The 14,323-nt window shown below is 45.9% G+C and overlaps 1 protein-coding gene across 3 annotated transcripts in view; it reads right to left on the bottom strand.

The window, feature by feature from the left end:
- Positions 1-14,323, bottom strand: part of ABL2 (ABL proto-oncogene 2, non-receptor tyrosine kinase) — a 47,037-nt gene continuing 32,714 nt past the window's right edge. For 2 of the 3 annotated variants that reach the window (XM_040407177.1, XM_040407178.1), the window contains exons 2-11: positions 10,841-11,011; positions 9,299-9,594; positions 8,731-9,003; positions 6,966-7,050; positions 6,703-6,880; positions 6,416-6,600; positions 4,852-5,004; positions 4,543-4,632; positions 2,990-3,160; positions 1-2,857 (exon numbers count right to left, since the gene is read on the bottom strand). In XM_040407177.1, coding sequence (XP_040263111.1) covers positions 1,350-2,857; positions 2,990-3,160; positions 4,543-4,632; positions 4,852-5,004; positions 6,416-6,600; positions 6,703-6,880; positions 6,966-7,050; positions 8,731-9,003; positions 9,299-9,594; positions 10,841-11,011 — 3,110 coding nt within the window. In that variant the 3' untranslated portion in view covers positions 1-1,349. Of the gene's footprint in view, positions 2,858-2,989; positions 3,161-3,394; positions 3,467-4,542; positions 4,633-4,851; positions 5,005-6,415; positions 6,601-6,702; positions 6,881-6,965; positions 7,051-8,730; positions 9,004-9,298; positions 9,595-10,840; positions 11,012-14,323 lie in introns of those variants that run through there. The other variant, XM_040407179.1, reaches the window with a different exon arrangement.

Here is a 14,323-nt window from a genome sequence, read left to right as displayed (position 1 = left end):
TTTTTTTACATTACTGGATAACCCCTTTAAGCCAGACGTCTGCCCTAAGTAAATGCACCCTCCATACGTCAAACCAGCGCTCAATGTCTGTGACTAAATGAAACCTGGTGCTCAAGACTCCAGTTATGACCGAATTCCAGTACTGCCCAGAAGCAGCGCTTCAGACCATCGCATTCATCAACTATGTGTATATAGATCACAAAACTCCCATATACATATCTTGCAGATTATGCTTTACAGAAAGAGAGGGCATACCCCACGTGAGGTTACAATAGATCATTCTCTGTACAAAATCTGGAAAACAAGAGACATCGTAGTCACTCAGTGATCAAATGGCATCCATCGGGTAGGTGTGCCGAGTGTACACGGAGAATGTGTGATGCCGAAGCAGTCAGAGAATGCATAGAAAACGTGCTGTGATGTCAATGGAAATGTAATATCCCCAAAAAAATAATAATAATTTTTCCTAAAATGTCAGATTTATGGCCATATACTTACACTAGTGTTCCCGTTGGTTACATACAGTGGAGGCAGCAGCCAAATAAATATCCGGGGGAATGGCACCTACCAGTAAATAGGACCTGGGAGACAAAGTGCTTCAGTGACCATGTCATTAGTTCCCAATGAAATCAGTTTGGTGATTGTGATCAGACTAAAAGTGGGCGCACCTCGGCACGCAGGCCAGGACAGCTGTAGACCCTTCTCTATATCAAAGGTACCGGCCACCACCAAGGCGTGAAGAACATGACCTCTGATGGCAGAGCTTGAACGACGTAAGAGGGAATTAACGTTTTTTTTTTTTTTGGTGCTGCCAAATTCACCAATCTCCTCTCTTAACTACTTCCCATGGATGCTCTTGGCACCATCTATATACATAGACTTCTCCACCTGGCACAAGGAGGAGGAGGTGCCAAACTAAAACCAAGCCATGGTACCCACTGTCTCATTTGAAGATAACCGATAGACCTGAAAGGGTATTCTAACTTCCCTTACTGTATTTTGGACCCATGGAGAAAATAAAGCTCCAAATGGAGAAAAATATATTAAACCTGAGATGTAAAAAGGACAAAAAAAAAGCAAAGCAAACATGATTTAAAATAAAAAAAAACGAAAGTAAAATGTCCGGTTTTAGTGTTAAAATGTGTTCTGCTGGATTTTTTTATATTTTTTCCGGTCTTGACCAGCATAATAAAGAGTCTTCCTTCAGCAACACTAGAGAATAAACCCTTCTACGATCCCCCCCCCCCCACAGATGAGGTTACTACTGTCTGTCCCACACTTGCCAGTGCATCAGATTGGTCATTCAATGTATTATAGAAACATTTACGTTACATCCAAGACATTGATGGCTACCTCTGCACCACATCGCTGATCTCCTGTACGCAGGACAGTAAGTTATTAAGTACAGGGTTTGGACCCTGGGAAGCAGAGGATGCGCCTCCTGCCCCAGAACCTGCGGAAGACACCTGCAGCTCCTGCAGGCTAACCTCTAGTCGACTTACTGCCTCGCGAAAGGCAAATTTGTTTCGTGTTTGGGGTATGGAGTCAACGTATCCAGTGCAATAGTCCAGAAGCTGGTGTCCTGTGTCAACCAGTTGGCTGTTGGGTTGGGGAACGGTCAGTGCACTGGATAGCATACCAGCACACTGCAGAAGAGCTTCTTTGCTTATTTTTTCTGCAGGAACCTTCTCTACAGGTTGCTTGGACTTCCTTAACGCTCCCCTGCCTCCCCCTGCTGCCCCATTGGAAAGCTTTCCTACTTGGGTAACAGGAGGTGGTGGTGGCAGCATGGGTCGGGAGGGCTTGGCTGCCCTTTCAATGACTGGCTGTGTAGGTGTGGGTGAGGTCCTCTCTTCTGTGGATGGCTGCTGCAGGAATCTAACATTTGGAGGAGGAGGGGGAGCACATTTAGGTTTCATCCGGCGATGAGAAGGGCGGTCTTTCTCAGAACCAGCTGGTGACACGTGTTCCTGAAGCAATTTGAAGGTGTGACCTAAAGAATCCATGCCAACCAGCTGAGTATCCGTAGATGCATTTCGTGGTGATGGTGAAATGAGAACCGGCACTTTGTGGTTGTGAGTGGCAGCGCTGAAAGACGAAGAGGCACCTCCTACATGCTTGCTGGGTGAGGACCTCTCATCTGTGCGCAGACCACCATTTCGCTCACCTCCTCCAGTCCGCGGAAGCATTTTGGGCTTTCCTCTCTCTCTATTTGTCTGCGGGGGTGCTATATCTAATGCAGTTCTTGGAGGTTCCTGCTGGTTCTCATCTGGCTGTGAGGGCGCACGGTCCAGCTGGACCTTAGTCCGATGGCAGTTTCTGGGTAGTGTCATGGCCATCCTGTCTTGCTCAGGAACAACAGGAGACATGGAAGATGTGGAATTTGACCGAGGGAAAGGTTTGGATTGATCCTCAGTGCTTACTGGTTTTCCGCTCCGCAATCCAAATGTCTTTTTTATGAGGCGGGGTGTGAAGAAGCCAGATATTCCAGTCCATCCTCCACTAACTCCCCCTATGGCATCTTCAGCAAAACCACGTTGAGATGTTCCTCCATAGCATTTATGCGAGCCAGGAGAAGCAGGAGTGTCTAGACCATCAAGTGGCTGGAAAGAAGCAAGTTCTCCAGTTAGTTCTGGCCTTTTGTGAGGCTGGTTTTCCATTTCGCGGAAGGAGCTGCTGCGTTTTGGAGGCTGAGGGGCGCTCTTTTTCTTCATGAAAGAACTGAAGAATCCTCCCTTTCGGTCACGGGTGAACGTTGTTTCTTTAGAGTCTCCAAGTAAACTGCTTGGAGATTTGTCCCTCTGTTTGCGTGGAAGAGCCGGGGAGCCGCTTGCCACAGGGGATCCACGAAGAGCTCCTAATAAGAGAAATGTCAAATAAAACTTAAGATGTTGCTGTGTGACGTGGAGTCAATTAGGTAAACGTGGCAGAGCCACATATACATGGGATACAGCCAGCAAACCACACGTGTTACCTGCATCTATATTACCTGGAGTAGTTGTGCTTGAGGTTGAGTTATCTGATGAATCACCGGTGCCTTCAATGTTTTCCTTATTCTCCACTTTCTTCTTAAGGGTACGGGATTTAGAGGGTAGCATGGGAAGCCGACTCTGATATGATGACGTGGAAGAAGCAGTGCGCCCCAGTTCTTCAGCAACCTCTGTGAGTGGAGAAGCATATCACACCAGGATGCTTAAAACAGAACCTCATCATTATTCTGTGCCTAAGTGATGCTGATTATCTATTAAGCTATCTTAAATAGAAATCTATCAAACTAGAACAAAACTCATTATTTTATTTATGACGTACTACCATCTTAGAATGTTAAAGCATATCGCTAGGGTATGCCATAACATTATGATTGGTGAAGGTCCAACCTCTGAAACCCCCTGACCTTAATAATGAAAGACCCGAATTGCCTTTGCCATTTCTCTTGCACACTCCTGACTGCTCGCTTCACAGGTTCCTGCAAAACAGCGTAATTCATGTAAATGGGGAGGTCTGCTGCATGTCACTGCATAGTCGCTGGCCACACTGCTGTGCAGGGAAAATCTGTAAAGGGGCTGCAGCACTTAAAGGGTTTCTCCGGGATTGTGATACTGACGACCTATCCTCAGGATAGGTCATCAATATCAGACTGGCTGAGATCCTATCATTGCAGATCTGGTATCACCACCTATTGTGGGGAAATCACTTTAAGACATCATAAAATAAGGATCGCTTTTCACTTAAAGGAGTATTTCCATTTTATGGAGTCATCCCCTACCCACAGGATAGGTAATAACTAATGGATCGGTGGGTCCAACGGCGGGAACCGCCCAACAATCACAAGAACCAGTGTCCTGTACCCCTGAAATGAATGGAGCAGCATGTCGAGCATGCACACAGCCATTCCAGCAATCATTAGGAGACTGATGAAATTAGCCAAACGCATCTACTCTATCTCCGGCAAACCCATAGAGATTAATGAAGCGTCCATACTCATTCTGCTACACAACTTGTTTCGAAAGTATGGGGTCCCCCTTCTCATGATCGATGTGGGTCTCAGCAGTCAGACCCCCATCAATCTAATAGTTAACCCCTATGAAAAGGATATAGGTTATATCCTGTGGATAGAGGATAATTTCCTCTAACTGGAATACCTCTATAATATCTTTAGTATTTCCTTTTCAGGGAGAACTTTATGAAGGGAAACTAAAAGCCAAATACATAAATGCGTGGCCGTTACAGCTGGCTGTGGAGGATGCAGCGGTGGTACAGTTGAGGAGGCAACCGCCTGGTGCCCAGCAAGTATCATGGCAGCACAGGTCCTATTCTAATTAATGGGACTTGTGCACTATACTCATTGTCTCAACAACTGTACCACCCAGGTATGTGGCTGTGTCTCTCTCCATGCCCACTGTCATATCGGGGGAGAGGGGGATGCCATGAACAGCACCTTCATTATATAGGATCTGGCGCCAGTGCACTAACTTTAGCAGGTGTTCCTGGTCAGGCCATTAAATACCAAATTTTTTTGAGGTTGTTAATAAAAAAAATTACCTTCATTTATATTGGAATCATGAAACATGGTTTCAAAGGCTTGGTGTGTCTCAGAGAAGGATGGTCTATCGGCGGGATTCCACTGCCAGCCTAAGGGAGTAAACGGCAAGTAGTAAGAAAATGGTTTGTGTCTGTGTGTGTGTGTGTATATAATATATATATATATATTTATTTGTGGCTTGATATACTTTTTATGGCGTTTTATAGTGACAAAACACAATGAATCATATCTCAATATTTATATGGAGTATTGATACTTGTCACTTGACATATACTGAGAATTACTCAGCAGACTACAATGTCACTCACATGCTCTCATCAGTTCATAGACCTTCGGGGGACAACCTTCTGGCTGCTCCATTCGATAACCTTTCTCCAGCAAGTCGTAAACCTGGGACAAGTCGATGCCAGGGTAGGGGGACATGCCATAGGTAGCAATTTCCCATAGCAGCACACCGAAAGCTATACAAGAGATGGAAGAGTCATAGATTAGAGGAAAACCACTAAAATATCAGTGAAACTTATGTCACTTTTAAAGGAGTAGTCTGATCAAAATGAAGACAAATTCCTGCTGAAAGCCCATCTTTTCTAAACCCCGGCCAGCAGCTATTGATACATGGAGAATGTGTGTCTTCTTGCCAATCATTAAAGGGAACCTGTCACCAGGATTTTGGGTATAGAGCTGAGGCCATGGGCTGCTAGATGGCCGCTAGCACATCCGCAATATCCAGTTCCCATAGCTCTGTGTGCTTTTATTGTTTAAAAAAAACTATTTGATACATATGCAAAGTAACCTGAGATGAGTCAGAGCTTGAAAATATGACTCTTCTCTGGTCACAAAAGTAAGATATGACTCTTTTATGTTAATTTGCATATGTATCAAATTGTTTTTTTTACACAATAAAAGCACACAGAGCTATGGGGACTGGGTATTTCTGATGTGCTAGTGGCCATCTAGCAACCCATGTCCTCAGCTCTATACCCAAAATCCAGGTGACAGGTTCCCTTTAAACTGCGGTAACTAATGTAGGGCAAATGCTGCACTATAGGATGGCCATTCAAATAGGCGGATGTCCAGCCAGACGGATGAGCTGGGTCCACCAGAGCAGTTTCTATTCCGTCTCAAAGGGTGAGGTATTGAGTTTCTCCCACCTCCATGACATCTATACAAAGGAGGTCGGAAAGAATAGTTGTTGGCTAATGGCTACTGTATGTGTATTGCCACTTTAAAGTGGTTGCCTGGTTTCAAGAGGAAACCGGACAACCATTTTAAGGATAATATTGGAAGGGATGGAGCCCGTGTAAAGGTCCACACCCTTGGTGGAGACACTATATCGGCGCAACTGGACGACCAGGTGAGTATGAGATTCAAACTTCTCTTTATTCAAGGTTAGTCAACCTTGAAAAAAAGAGAAGTTTAAATCTAATACTCACCTGGTCGTCCAGTTGCGCCGATATAGTGTCTCCACCAAGGGTGAGGACCTTTACATGGACTCCATCCCTTCCAATATTACCGTTCACCTCACAAGGGCTGGCAACCCATCCAAGTGAGGACTAGACGACACTGGCAGCACCGACCTCCCACTATCACCTACTTATACTAGTGTTGTCCCTACGCTCGCACAGCCACACAAGGTAAACCTAATCATCCCAAATGACCCTTCCTTTAACGTACATACCACCCTATGAGCGCCTTTCCCCCTCTTATTGCCTTCTTCAACTATTTTAAGGAAGACTAGGAAGTTTCTTTGTGTGTTAAATAACCCCCTTTAAAATACATTTACAGATGAGCATTTTAACATTTTCTAGATTATCAAACACTTCCTATACAATTAGACAGTTGCAGCAGAAACACTTTGACATAAGTCCTTACCCCAAACATCCGATTTTATGGAGAAAGTGTTGTACGCCAGGCTTTCCGGAGCCGTCCATTTAATAGGGAACTTGGCACCGGCATGAGCTGTGTAGGTGTCTCCAGTCATCAGACGAGATAGACCAAAATCAGCCACTTTCACCACATGATTGTCACCAACCAAACAGTTCCTTGCAGCAAGATCCCTAGGATAAAAGAAAAACATATGACACCCAGAACAAAAGCAGCTCAAGTGGCCATATGATTGATGTAGCCGGTGACAGGAGAAGACGGTGCACAAAGCTCACCGGTGGATGAAGTTTTTCCTCTCCAGATATTCCATGGCAGAGGAGATCTGTGTGGCCATATAAAGCAGAACCACAGCAGTCACTTCTTCCCGGTTACATTCCCGGAGATAGTCGAGCAGGTTCCCAAAGTGCATGTATTCAGTTACAATATAAAAGGGGGGCTCCAGTGTGCAGACACCTGGCAGAACGGGACAGGAAAGGTCAGGAGGTGCATGGACGCTCTGTACATACAGAGTATACACACTATTTCTTTCTGTACTGACCTAAGAGTTGCACAAGGTTGGGATGCTTGATTTCTTTCATGACTGCAGCCTCCTTCAGAAACTCTTCTACCTCCATAGTGTCTTCCTGTAGGTGATGAAGATCACAGAATAGATGACCAGAAACGCAATCGGCTCATACATGAAAAGGGTTGTCAGACATTTTATAACCTGGAGCTTGCACCAGCATGGCAGATAATCTTCACACAGTAAAAGTCTAAGGCTACATTCAGAAGAAAGTGAAAAACGTCCGTCACACAACCGTTTTACGCACAATGGCAGTCTAGGAGGTTATTCACACTGCTGTTGTTTTTTGACAGCTCATGAATAACAGGCGTCAAAAAATAGGACATGTTCTATTTCGTCCGTTTTCGTGGTCCAACAGTCCCTATTGAAGAGGACCATTTTTAAGGGGCATTTCTCAGAAAGTCATCAGTGAAAAAATAGCCTTTAAAAACATTTGCCGTTTTTAAGAGCCTTTTTTTCACTATAGTGCGAATGTTGCCTTAGGAATTTCGCAACCCAGATCCGCAGCAACTTACAATACAAGGCCTATTGCACACGAATTGTGCGCTCCGTGGCCGTATTGCGGATCGGCAATACAAGGGCACAGTTCCGTGTGAATTCCGCATCACAGATGCGGACCCATTCACTTAAACGTGTCCGCAAATTTGGAGATGCGGAATGGTGCAGAACGGAAGCACGGAACGGAACACTACAGAGTGGTTCCGTGGGGTTTCATCCCGTACTTCCGTTCCGCAAAAAGATAGAACATGCCCTATCTTTTTGCGATCCGCTGCGGCTGCCCCATGGAGGGTGTTCGTGCATTGCGGCCCGCAGCACGGCCAAGAGGCCCAATACTGTGAAAACCACATCCACATGTAGCAGAAAAATCTGCATGGAAAAAAGGGCAGATTTTCCAAATCTGCTGCATGTCAATTCCGTCACTAATTTCATCCTTTCAATGTATTATGTGAAATCCCCCTGTAACACATGAACACTGTGCCGTGGAATTGATACACATTGGAAGTGAGATCCACGAGGTAAAACTTCGGCCACGTGTGGACTTATGCGTTTCCCTGCAGATCAGGAACACTTGGAACAAGTCACTGATTTGCAGTCAATGAAAGAACAATTTGCTAGATCTGGTGTTAAAAGGAACCTGTCAGGGGCCGCACGCTGCATAAGTCCCGACAGGCTCCCTGCTTAAAAACAACTATGTTTCATTCTGAAACACTGCAAAAAGAAAAACCAGCCGGGAACGGGAAGAAGAGTCACAGGGCATTCTCCTCCCCGGGCTAGGCTTGACTAACATGTCCCTCCCCATCTGTGTGTAAAACATTGCTATTTGCAATCAGGGAGCCTGTTGGTATTATTTGCTGCCCATGAATCAGGCAACATGAAGTTCCTGATGGGTTCTTTTTTTTAAGGTACGCTGCAGGCACAATTAAAATACTGGGGGACATTCACTAATGCTTTTACACCACTATTCTCAATATTGCCATATTTGTGCCATAATTTGGGATGTGGTGAGAAAAGGTTCGGGGCCCGACGGATTTACTATTACTATAACTTATTCCAGAAACTGATGCAAGTTGCAGCTCAAGTCTACGCCTCCTAATAAGGCGCATCTTACTCCAGCGCACAGGAGTCTTGATAAATCTCCCCCGTTGTGTTATGCCTCGTGCTGTGGCTGAGAGGTATGGGGGATGTGGAGCATGACACAACAGATTCAAGAAAAATAAAACTAAGCCACTGGCGTTCTTACCTTGAGTGTTTTTACAGCAACTGTCAGGCTATATTTTTTCCAGACCCCAACATAGACTTCTCCGTATTGCCCACCTCCCAGTTTGTGCTTCATGGTGATGTCTGTGCGTTCCATCTCCCATTTATCGTGGATGGGGGACACTCCATAGACTGTAGGCTTGTTGCACTTCGGTGCAGGGTAGTGTAATATAGTGACAAGGCCATCGGCCACGGTGGAGTGGTGGTGGACCAGTTCAGCCAGTGTGTTGAAACGGCTCTCCGCGGTGACATAAACCTGGAAGAGAAATAACATCAGCTCTTTACACCCAAACACAATGTTGCCCACCTCTCTGCGCTGCCGTAGTACACGGCTAATTTATGACGAGCCGTGCGCCAATAAGGGGCATACATGGCGGTCCGTGCATCTGTAATAAAAACTAGGCCAGCCTCCTTTTTTGCCTGTGTGCCGTTCTGGCACAGCCCCTGGAACGCCCCAACTTTGCCCATCTGTAGTACTTTGTGTAAAAAACGCCTCATATTGCCGCGCGGGCGTTAAAATTAGGTTACCACTCTGGTCTCACGACTCTCACCTTGCCGTCCGAGGCAGTGTTTATGCGGTAGTGGTAGACTCGACCTTCGTATCGCAGGGAAATTGAGAGCTGACCTGGGCTGCTCTCACTCTCTCGCACCAGGAAGCTGCCATTGATGAGACTGCTGAGAAGATATTCTGCCGCACTCCTGGACACAGGGCCATGGTACCAGGAGTGTTTCTCCAGGCTGTTGACAGGGGTGATGTAATTACTGGGCACCCAGCCCTGGCCGTTCTTAGACAGCACCTCACACCATTCTCCGTTCTGGTTATAGCACAGGACACGCAGCTTCTCTCCTGCAATCAAAAAGAGCTCATTACAATCACAAGGAAAATGATCCAACGAACAACACTTATCCCTGGTAGGGCTTAAGTGTCTGATCAGTGGGGGTCCGACCGCAGGGACCCACACTAAATCATAAGAACAGGGATCCCATGTTCACCATTTTGAATGGAGCAGTAGTCGCGCATGTCCGCTGCTGCGCCGTTCAACTCTGAGGGACTGCTGGAGATACAGAGTACAGCGCTCTCAAGAGTCAGAAGTGGACATGCAGACCACCGCTGCATTCAAAGGGGGGAACACAGGATTCCCGTGATTGCTGTGGGTCCCAGTAGTCAGAACCCCACTGATCCTACACTTATTCCTATCCTGTAGACAGGACATAAGCTCTGTCGTGGGGAAACCCCTTTAATGTACATTTCTGTAAATGGAAAAACACTCATTCAGCAAGAGATGCATTAGACAATTGCTGATATTGAAGCGTCACTAGGGGGAGATTAAAGGGAGTCCGTCTCCATTATAAACCGCACTATAAACCGGTCCCAGCGCCCTGTATATCACAATTATTGTATTCCAGACATACCTTTCTGTTAATATATCAATTTAGGTTCCCCTGAATAAGATCTTATTCAGATATACAAATTATCTGAAAGCCCCAGGGGCAGTACCCTTGGGCATCAGAGCCCAGCCGATCCCCTTAGAGTCGAGGCCTGCTCCTCCTATCTTCATGTTCACTACGCCGCTGCTCCTGAAGTCAGAAGCCAAGTGCTTGAAAACTCATGCAGCCGCCGGCTCCCTTCTGTGGCATTGGTGTTATCAGCCCCTGCAGCACATGCGCACCGCACCAATGCCCACAGAAGGGCGCAGACAGCACAGGGAGACACAGACGGGTGACGTGCGCCTGCATGAGATTTCAAGCGCTGGGTTTCAGACGTCAGGAGTGGAGGGAGGTTTAGAGAAGATGAAGATAGGAGGAGCAGGCCTTGATGCTAATGGGAATGGCTCGGTCCCAATGCCGAAGGGTACTGCCCCTGGGGCTTTCAGATAATTTGTATATCTGAATAAAGATCTTATTCAGTGGAATCAAGGATCGATATAGCAACAAAAAGATATGTCTGGGATACAGTAAATGTGATCTAAAGGGAACGAGAAGCGGCTTATAATGGAAAAAGGTCTTGACGGACTCCCTTTACGTTTAGCAGAAGGCAATGGCACCACCAAGAGAGAAAGAGTGCACTGGAAAGAGAAGAAAGGACTCCAAACCTTTGGTGATGCTCAGGGTGTTGTCTCCACTGGCCACAAAGTCATAGAGAGCAAGGAAGACATTGGGGTCGCTCTCGGTGGCTCCCAGCAAATTCTCTTTTGAACTCCAGCGGATGGCGTCATTGAGTGCTTGAGGCTCGGAGTCACTGCCATAGGGACGGTGCAAGGCTTCTGGAAAGAGAAAGGAGCTCAAGATAAGAGAGCCGGCAGTGTGCTTCAGCATCTGAATGCATAAGGCGGTATTACACAAACCACAATAGCGAGTAAGCACTAAGTCAACACAACACTCCCTGTGACGTCACAGCAAGAACATGAAAAACGTATAAGGATGGGAATGCAAAAGTCTTATCACTATGACACAAGATATCAGGCACGTCAAACTACTCCAGAGATCAGTGAATCAGAAGAGATTTATTTCTAGCAGGACTTTTGCAAACGCCTTAAAGTTAGAATGTAACTTCTAAGTTTTGAACCTGATTATGGGGGGGCGGCCATCTTGCGTGAGCTGTTCTCAACAGCATTCAGAGATATGCTTTACGGCAGCTGTCATGGACCACAGACACAATGGACAGGAGCTGACCCTAGACGTGCTCTGTGCAGAGGTCAGGAGGGAGCAGATAAGCCGTGATATCACCTATTATGAATATCATATATATCTATATAGATATTATATCTGCTATTGTAATCCCGCCGGTAATGATAAGCAGATAACTGCAGTAAAGTGATCTCTACAGACCAAGAAGTAGTGCCAAGGTGGCCAGTGTGAAAACTGCAGGATTTTAGTATTTTTTTCCACCAAAAATTCCTTAAAAATATATTTAACATAATAACATGATTCAAACAACAGGTAATTTTCTAACGACACATTCCCATGGCCGAAAGGTGCCGCCAGACGCCTCGGGCAGCTTATCTCCTGAGATCAAAAGGATGGAGCAAGTTAAAATCCAAATGGCAAATTCTTATCTTCCATGAGAACCTACACAAGTAATTACTAGTACATAGGATTCTCAGGCTTGTTTCCCTGGCAGAAAGGTGCACTTCTGGGGATCTCACAGATACAAGATATTTTTAGGGATTCATTGCAAATAAACAATATAATAAAGCAGAAGTGCCCAACATGTCCTTGCTCATGAGCCAAAGGTCTAATTTCCAAATCCCATGGAGCTAAAAGTGACCATAAGGGACAATTTCAACTAAAACGGACTGCTCATTGGGAAAATTTCAAGGGTGCAGGCTGACTCGTAGAAATTCCACGCAAATTTGTCCGGATTTCTGTGCGTTTCTGCCCCAAATGCCGCATCTGTTCCTTGCAGTTTTTCGTGCGGATCTGATGCGGTTTTGCTGCAGATGTCACTCTTGCATTGAAAAGGGTGAAATCCGCACAAAGAATTGGCGTGCTGTGGATTTCATAATCCACGCAGCAGGTCAATTTCCGCATGGAATGAAAAAGCAAAGTGTACATCAGGTTTGTCTCCGCTCATATATTTTGCTGGCACCGTATTACACTGCGGGTTTTCCACACGAGAAGCCGCGCCGTGTGCCTGATGACGAAGGGTCATTTTAGCAGACCAAGGACAGACCATCATCGTATGGAAAGAAATCAGCCATCATCAGTCACCAGTTCCTGAAGGACTATTCCTAGAACTATTCTTCATCCCTTGCCCGATGTCACTGAACATGAACGGCCAATATGGAGTAAAATGTGTAAGGCGACATTGATGTAATGATCGGTCAGCAGATGATAACTCATTCCATCGTCAATCATGACCAGCAGTACCCTAAAAGGGTTTTCTGGGACTTCGATATTAACGACGGATTCTCGGGATAGGTGATCAATATCGGATCATGGCGGTCTGACACCCAACACCCCCCTGCCAATAAGCTGTCTGCAGCCTCTACACAGTATACCAAGCACAGCGCCATACATTGCATAGTGGCTGTACTTGGTATTGCAGCTCAATGTCATTCATTTGAATGGAACTGAGCTATATACAGGCCATTGACATGACATCACAGGTTTAGAATAGGTTGCGGTGCTCACTGGAGAGCTGCAGACTCTTCAAACCAGGAGTCAGACCCCCACCAATCTGATACGGATGACCTATCCTGAGGATAGATCACCAATATGTAACTCCAGAACGACCCATTTAAAAGTCAGATAGATAACACTGAAGTATGGGATCAGGATAGTGTTACTGTGGGGCCAGCGCGCATTTCATGCATCATTTTAGCCTTTAGACTTTCCAATAACCTGAGGGCAGGACCAAAATCCGTAATGTTAAAAGATGAAAGGCTCCGTAATTCCAAGAGGTCATTTACAACTCAGCGTTTGATCTACACCAGTAAACCTCCTTTGAACATAGGTCGCTTTCATCCACAAGGTATCACTCTGACCCAACGGCCCATCAAAGTTCTCAAGAAAGGGATACCACCAGACCACGGCGGCGAGGTGATCTCAGGCGATGCAAGGTCTTCCAGTCCTAGTGACTTTATAGGTCTGTCATTTAGGGAATTCCCTTATGTAAACCCAAGTCTGGCAGTCTAGATGCTAAAAGAGGGCAGCGATGAGAAGAGCCAGACGCTGGAGAAGCCGGGAGTCAGACACCATGATAAAAATAAATGACATAGAAAGGGAGAAAACAAGAGCGCAGGTTTCCAGGCTCCGCCGCCGCCGCCGACCACTAGACGTTTCCAATGTGACATCAGCCTCATCATGTGCCAGTTATAGACTGGACGTGTGTCATCTCCTAAAATAATCAGGACCGTTACACCGAGCCAGACCATTCCTTGAATACAGGTCTCATTTATGAGCATTCTGGACGACCAAAATAGTTTACGCAAACTCGATATAAAGGGGCTCACAAGATCTGTTACAGGAGGGCGACGCTCCATATGACCCGTGCATGCACATAATACACTAGAGGAGGTTTACTGTAGAAATCCAGATCCTAATATGTACTGTCCCTATGCCTGGCCATCATTCCAAACTGACTGTAATGAAAGGTAGCACATATTATAAACCGGAATAGACAGCACATGAATACCTCCAGGCTATAGTGGAGGGCTGAACGGGAATGATGCCGCTCGTCCACGTAGGGATATGGTGCTCACGTCCATTCCCAAAAATATCATGATTATAGTTTACAGTTGGGTCATTAGCCATCTAGGCCGCAATTAACGCACCTCAATTGGGTACATCTAGGTTTAGAAAAATGCACTGCACCTAGCTTGGGGCATGTTCACATCTGTTATGGAGGCTCCGTTTGGGGCCTCCATAGCAGATTCCATTAAAAAACTGTGGAGAGAAAAGTCCTACTAAAAAAAGCGGACTCCTGAATGGAAACCGAACTGACCCCGATATAGTCAATGGGGTCTGTTGGTTTCAGTTTTGTGCCAAATCTGGCATTATTTTCGTTGTTTTGCTCCTCTAACGGAGCACAGTCTTAGCGGGAAACGGGGCACGGCCTCAGATGCAACAATTTG

This window comes from Bufo bufo, chromosome 9 (assembly GCF_905171765.1).
Source record: "Bufo bufo chromosome 9, aBufBuf1.1, whole genome shotgun sequence".
Classification (NCBI taxonomy): domain Eukaryota; kingdom Metazoa; phylum Chordata; class Amphibia; order Anura; family Bufonidae; genus Bufo; species Bufo bufo.
Note: the sequence above shows the minus strand (reverse complement) of the source record. Positions and strands in the feature narration are given on the sequence as shown.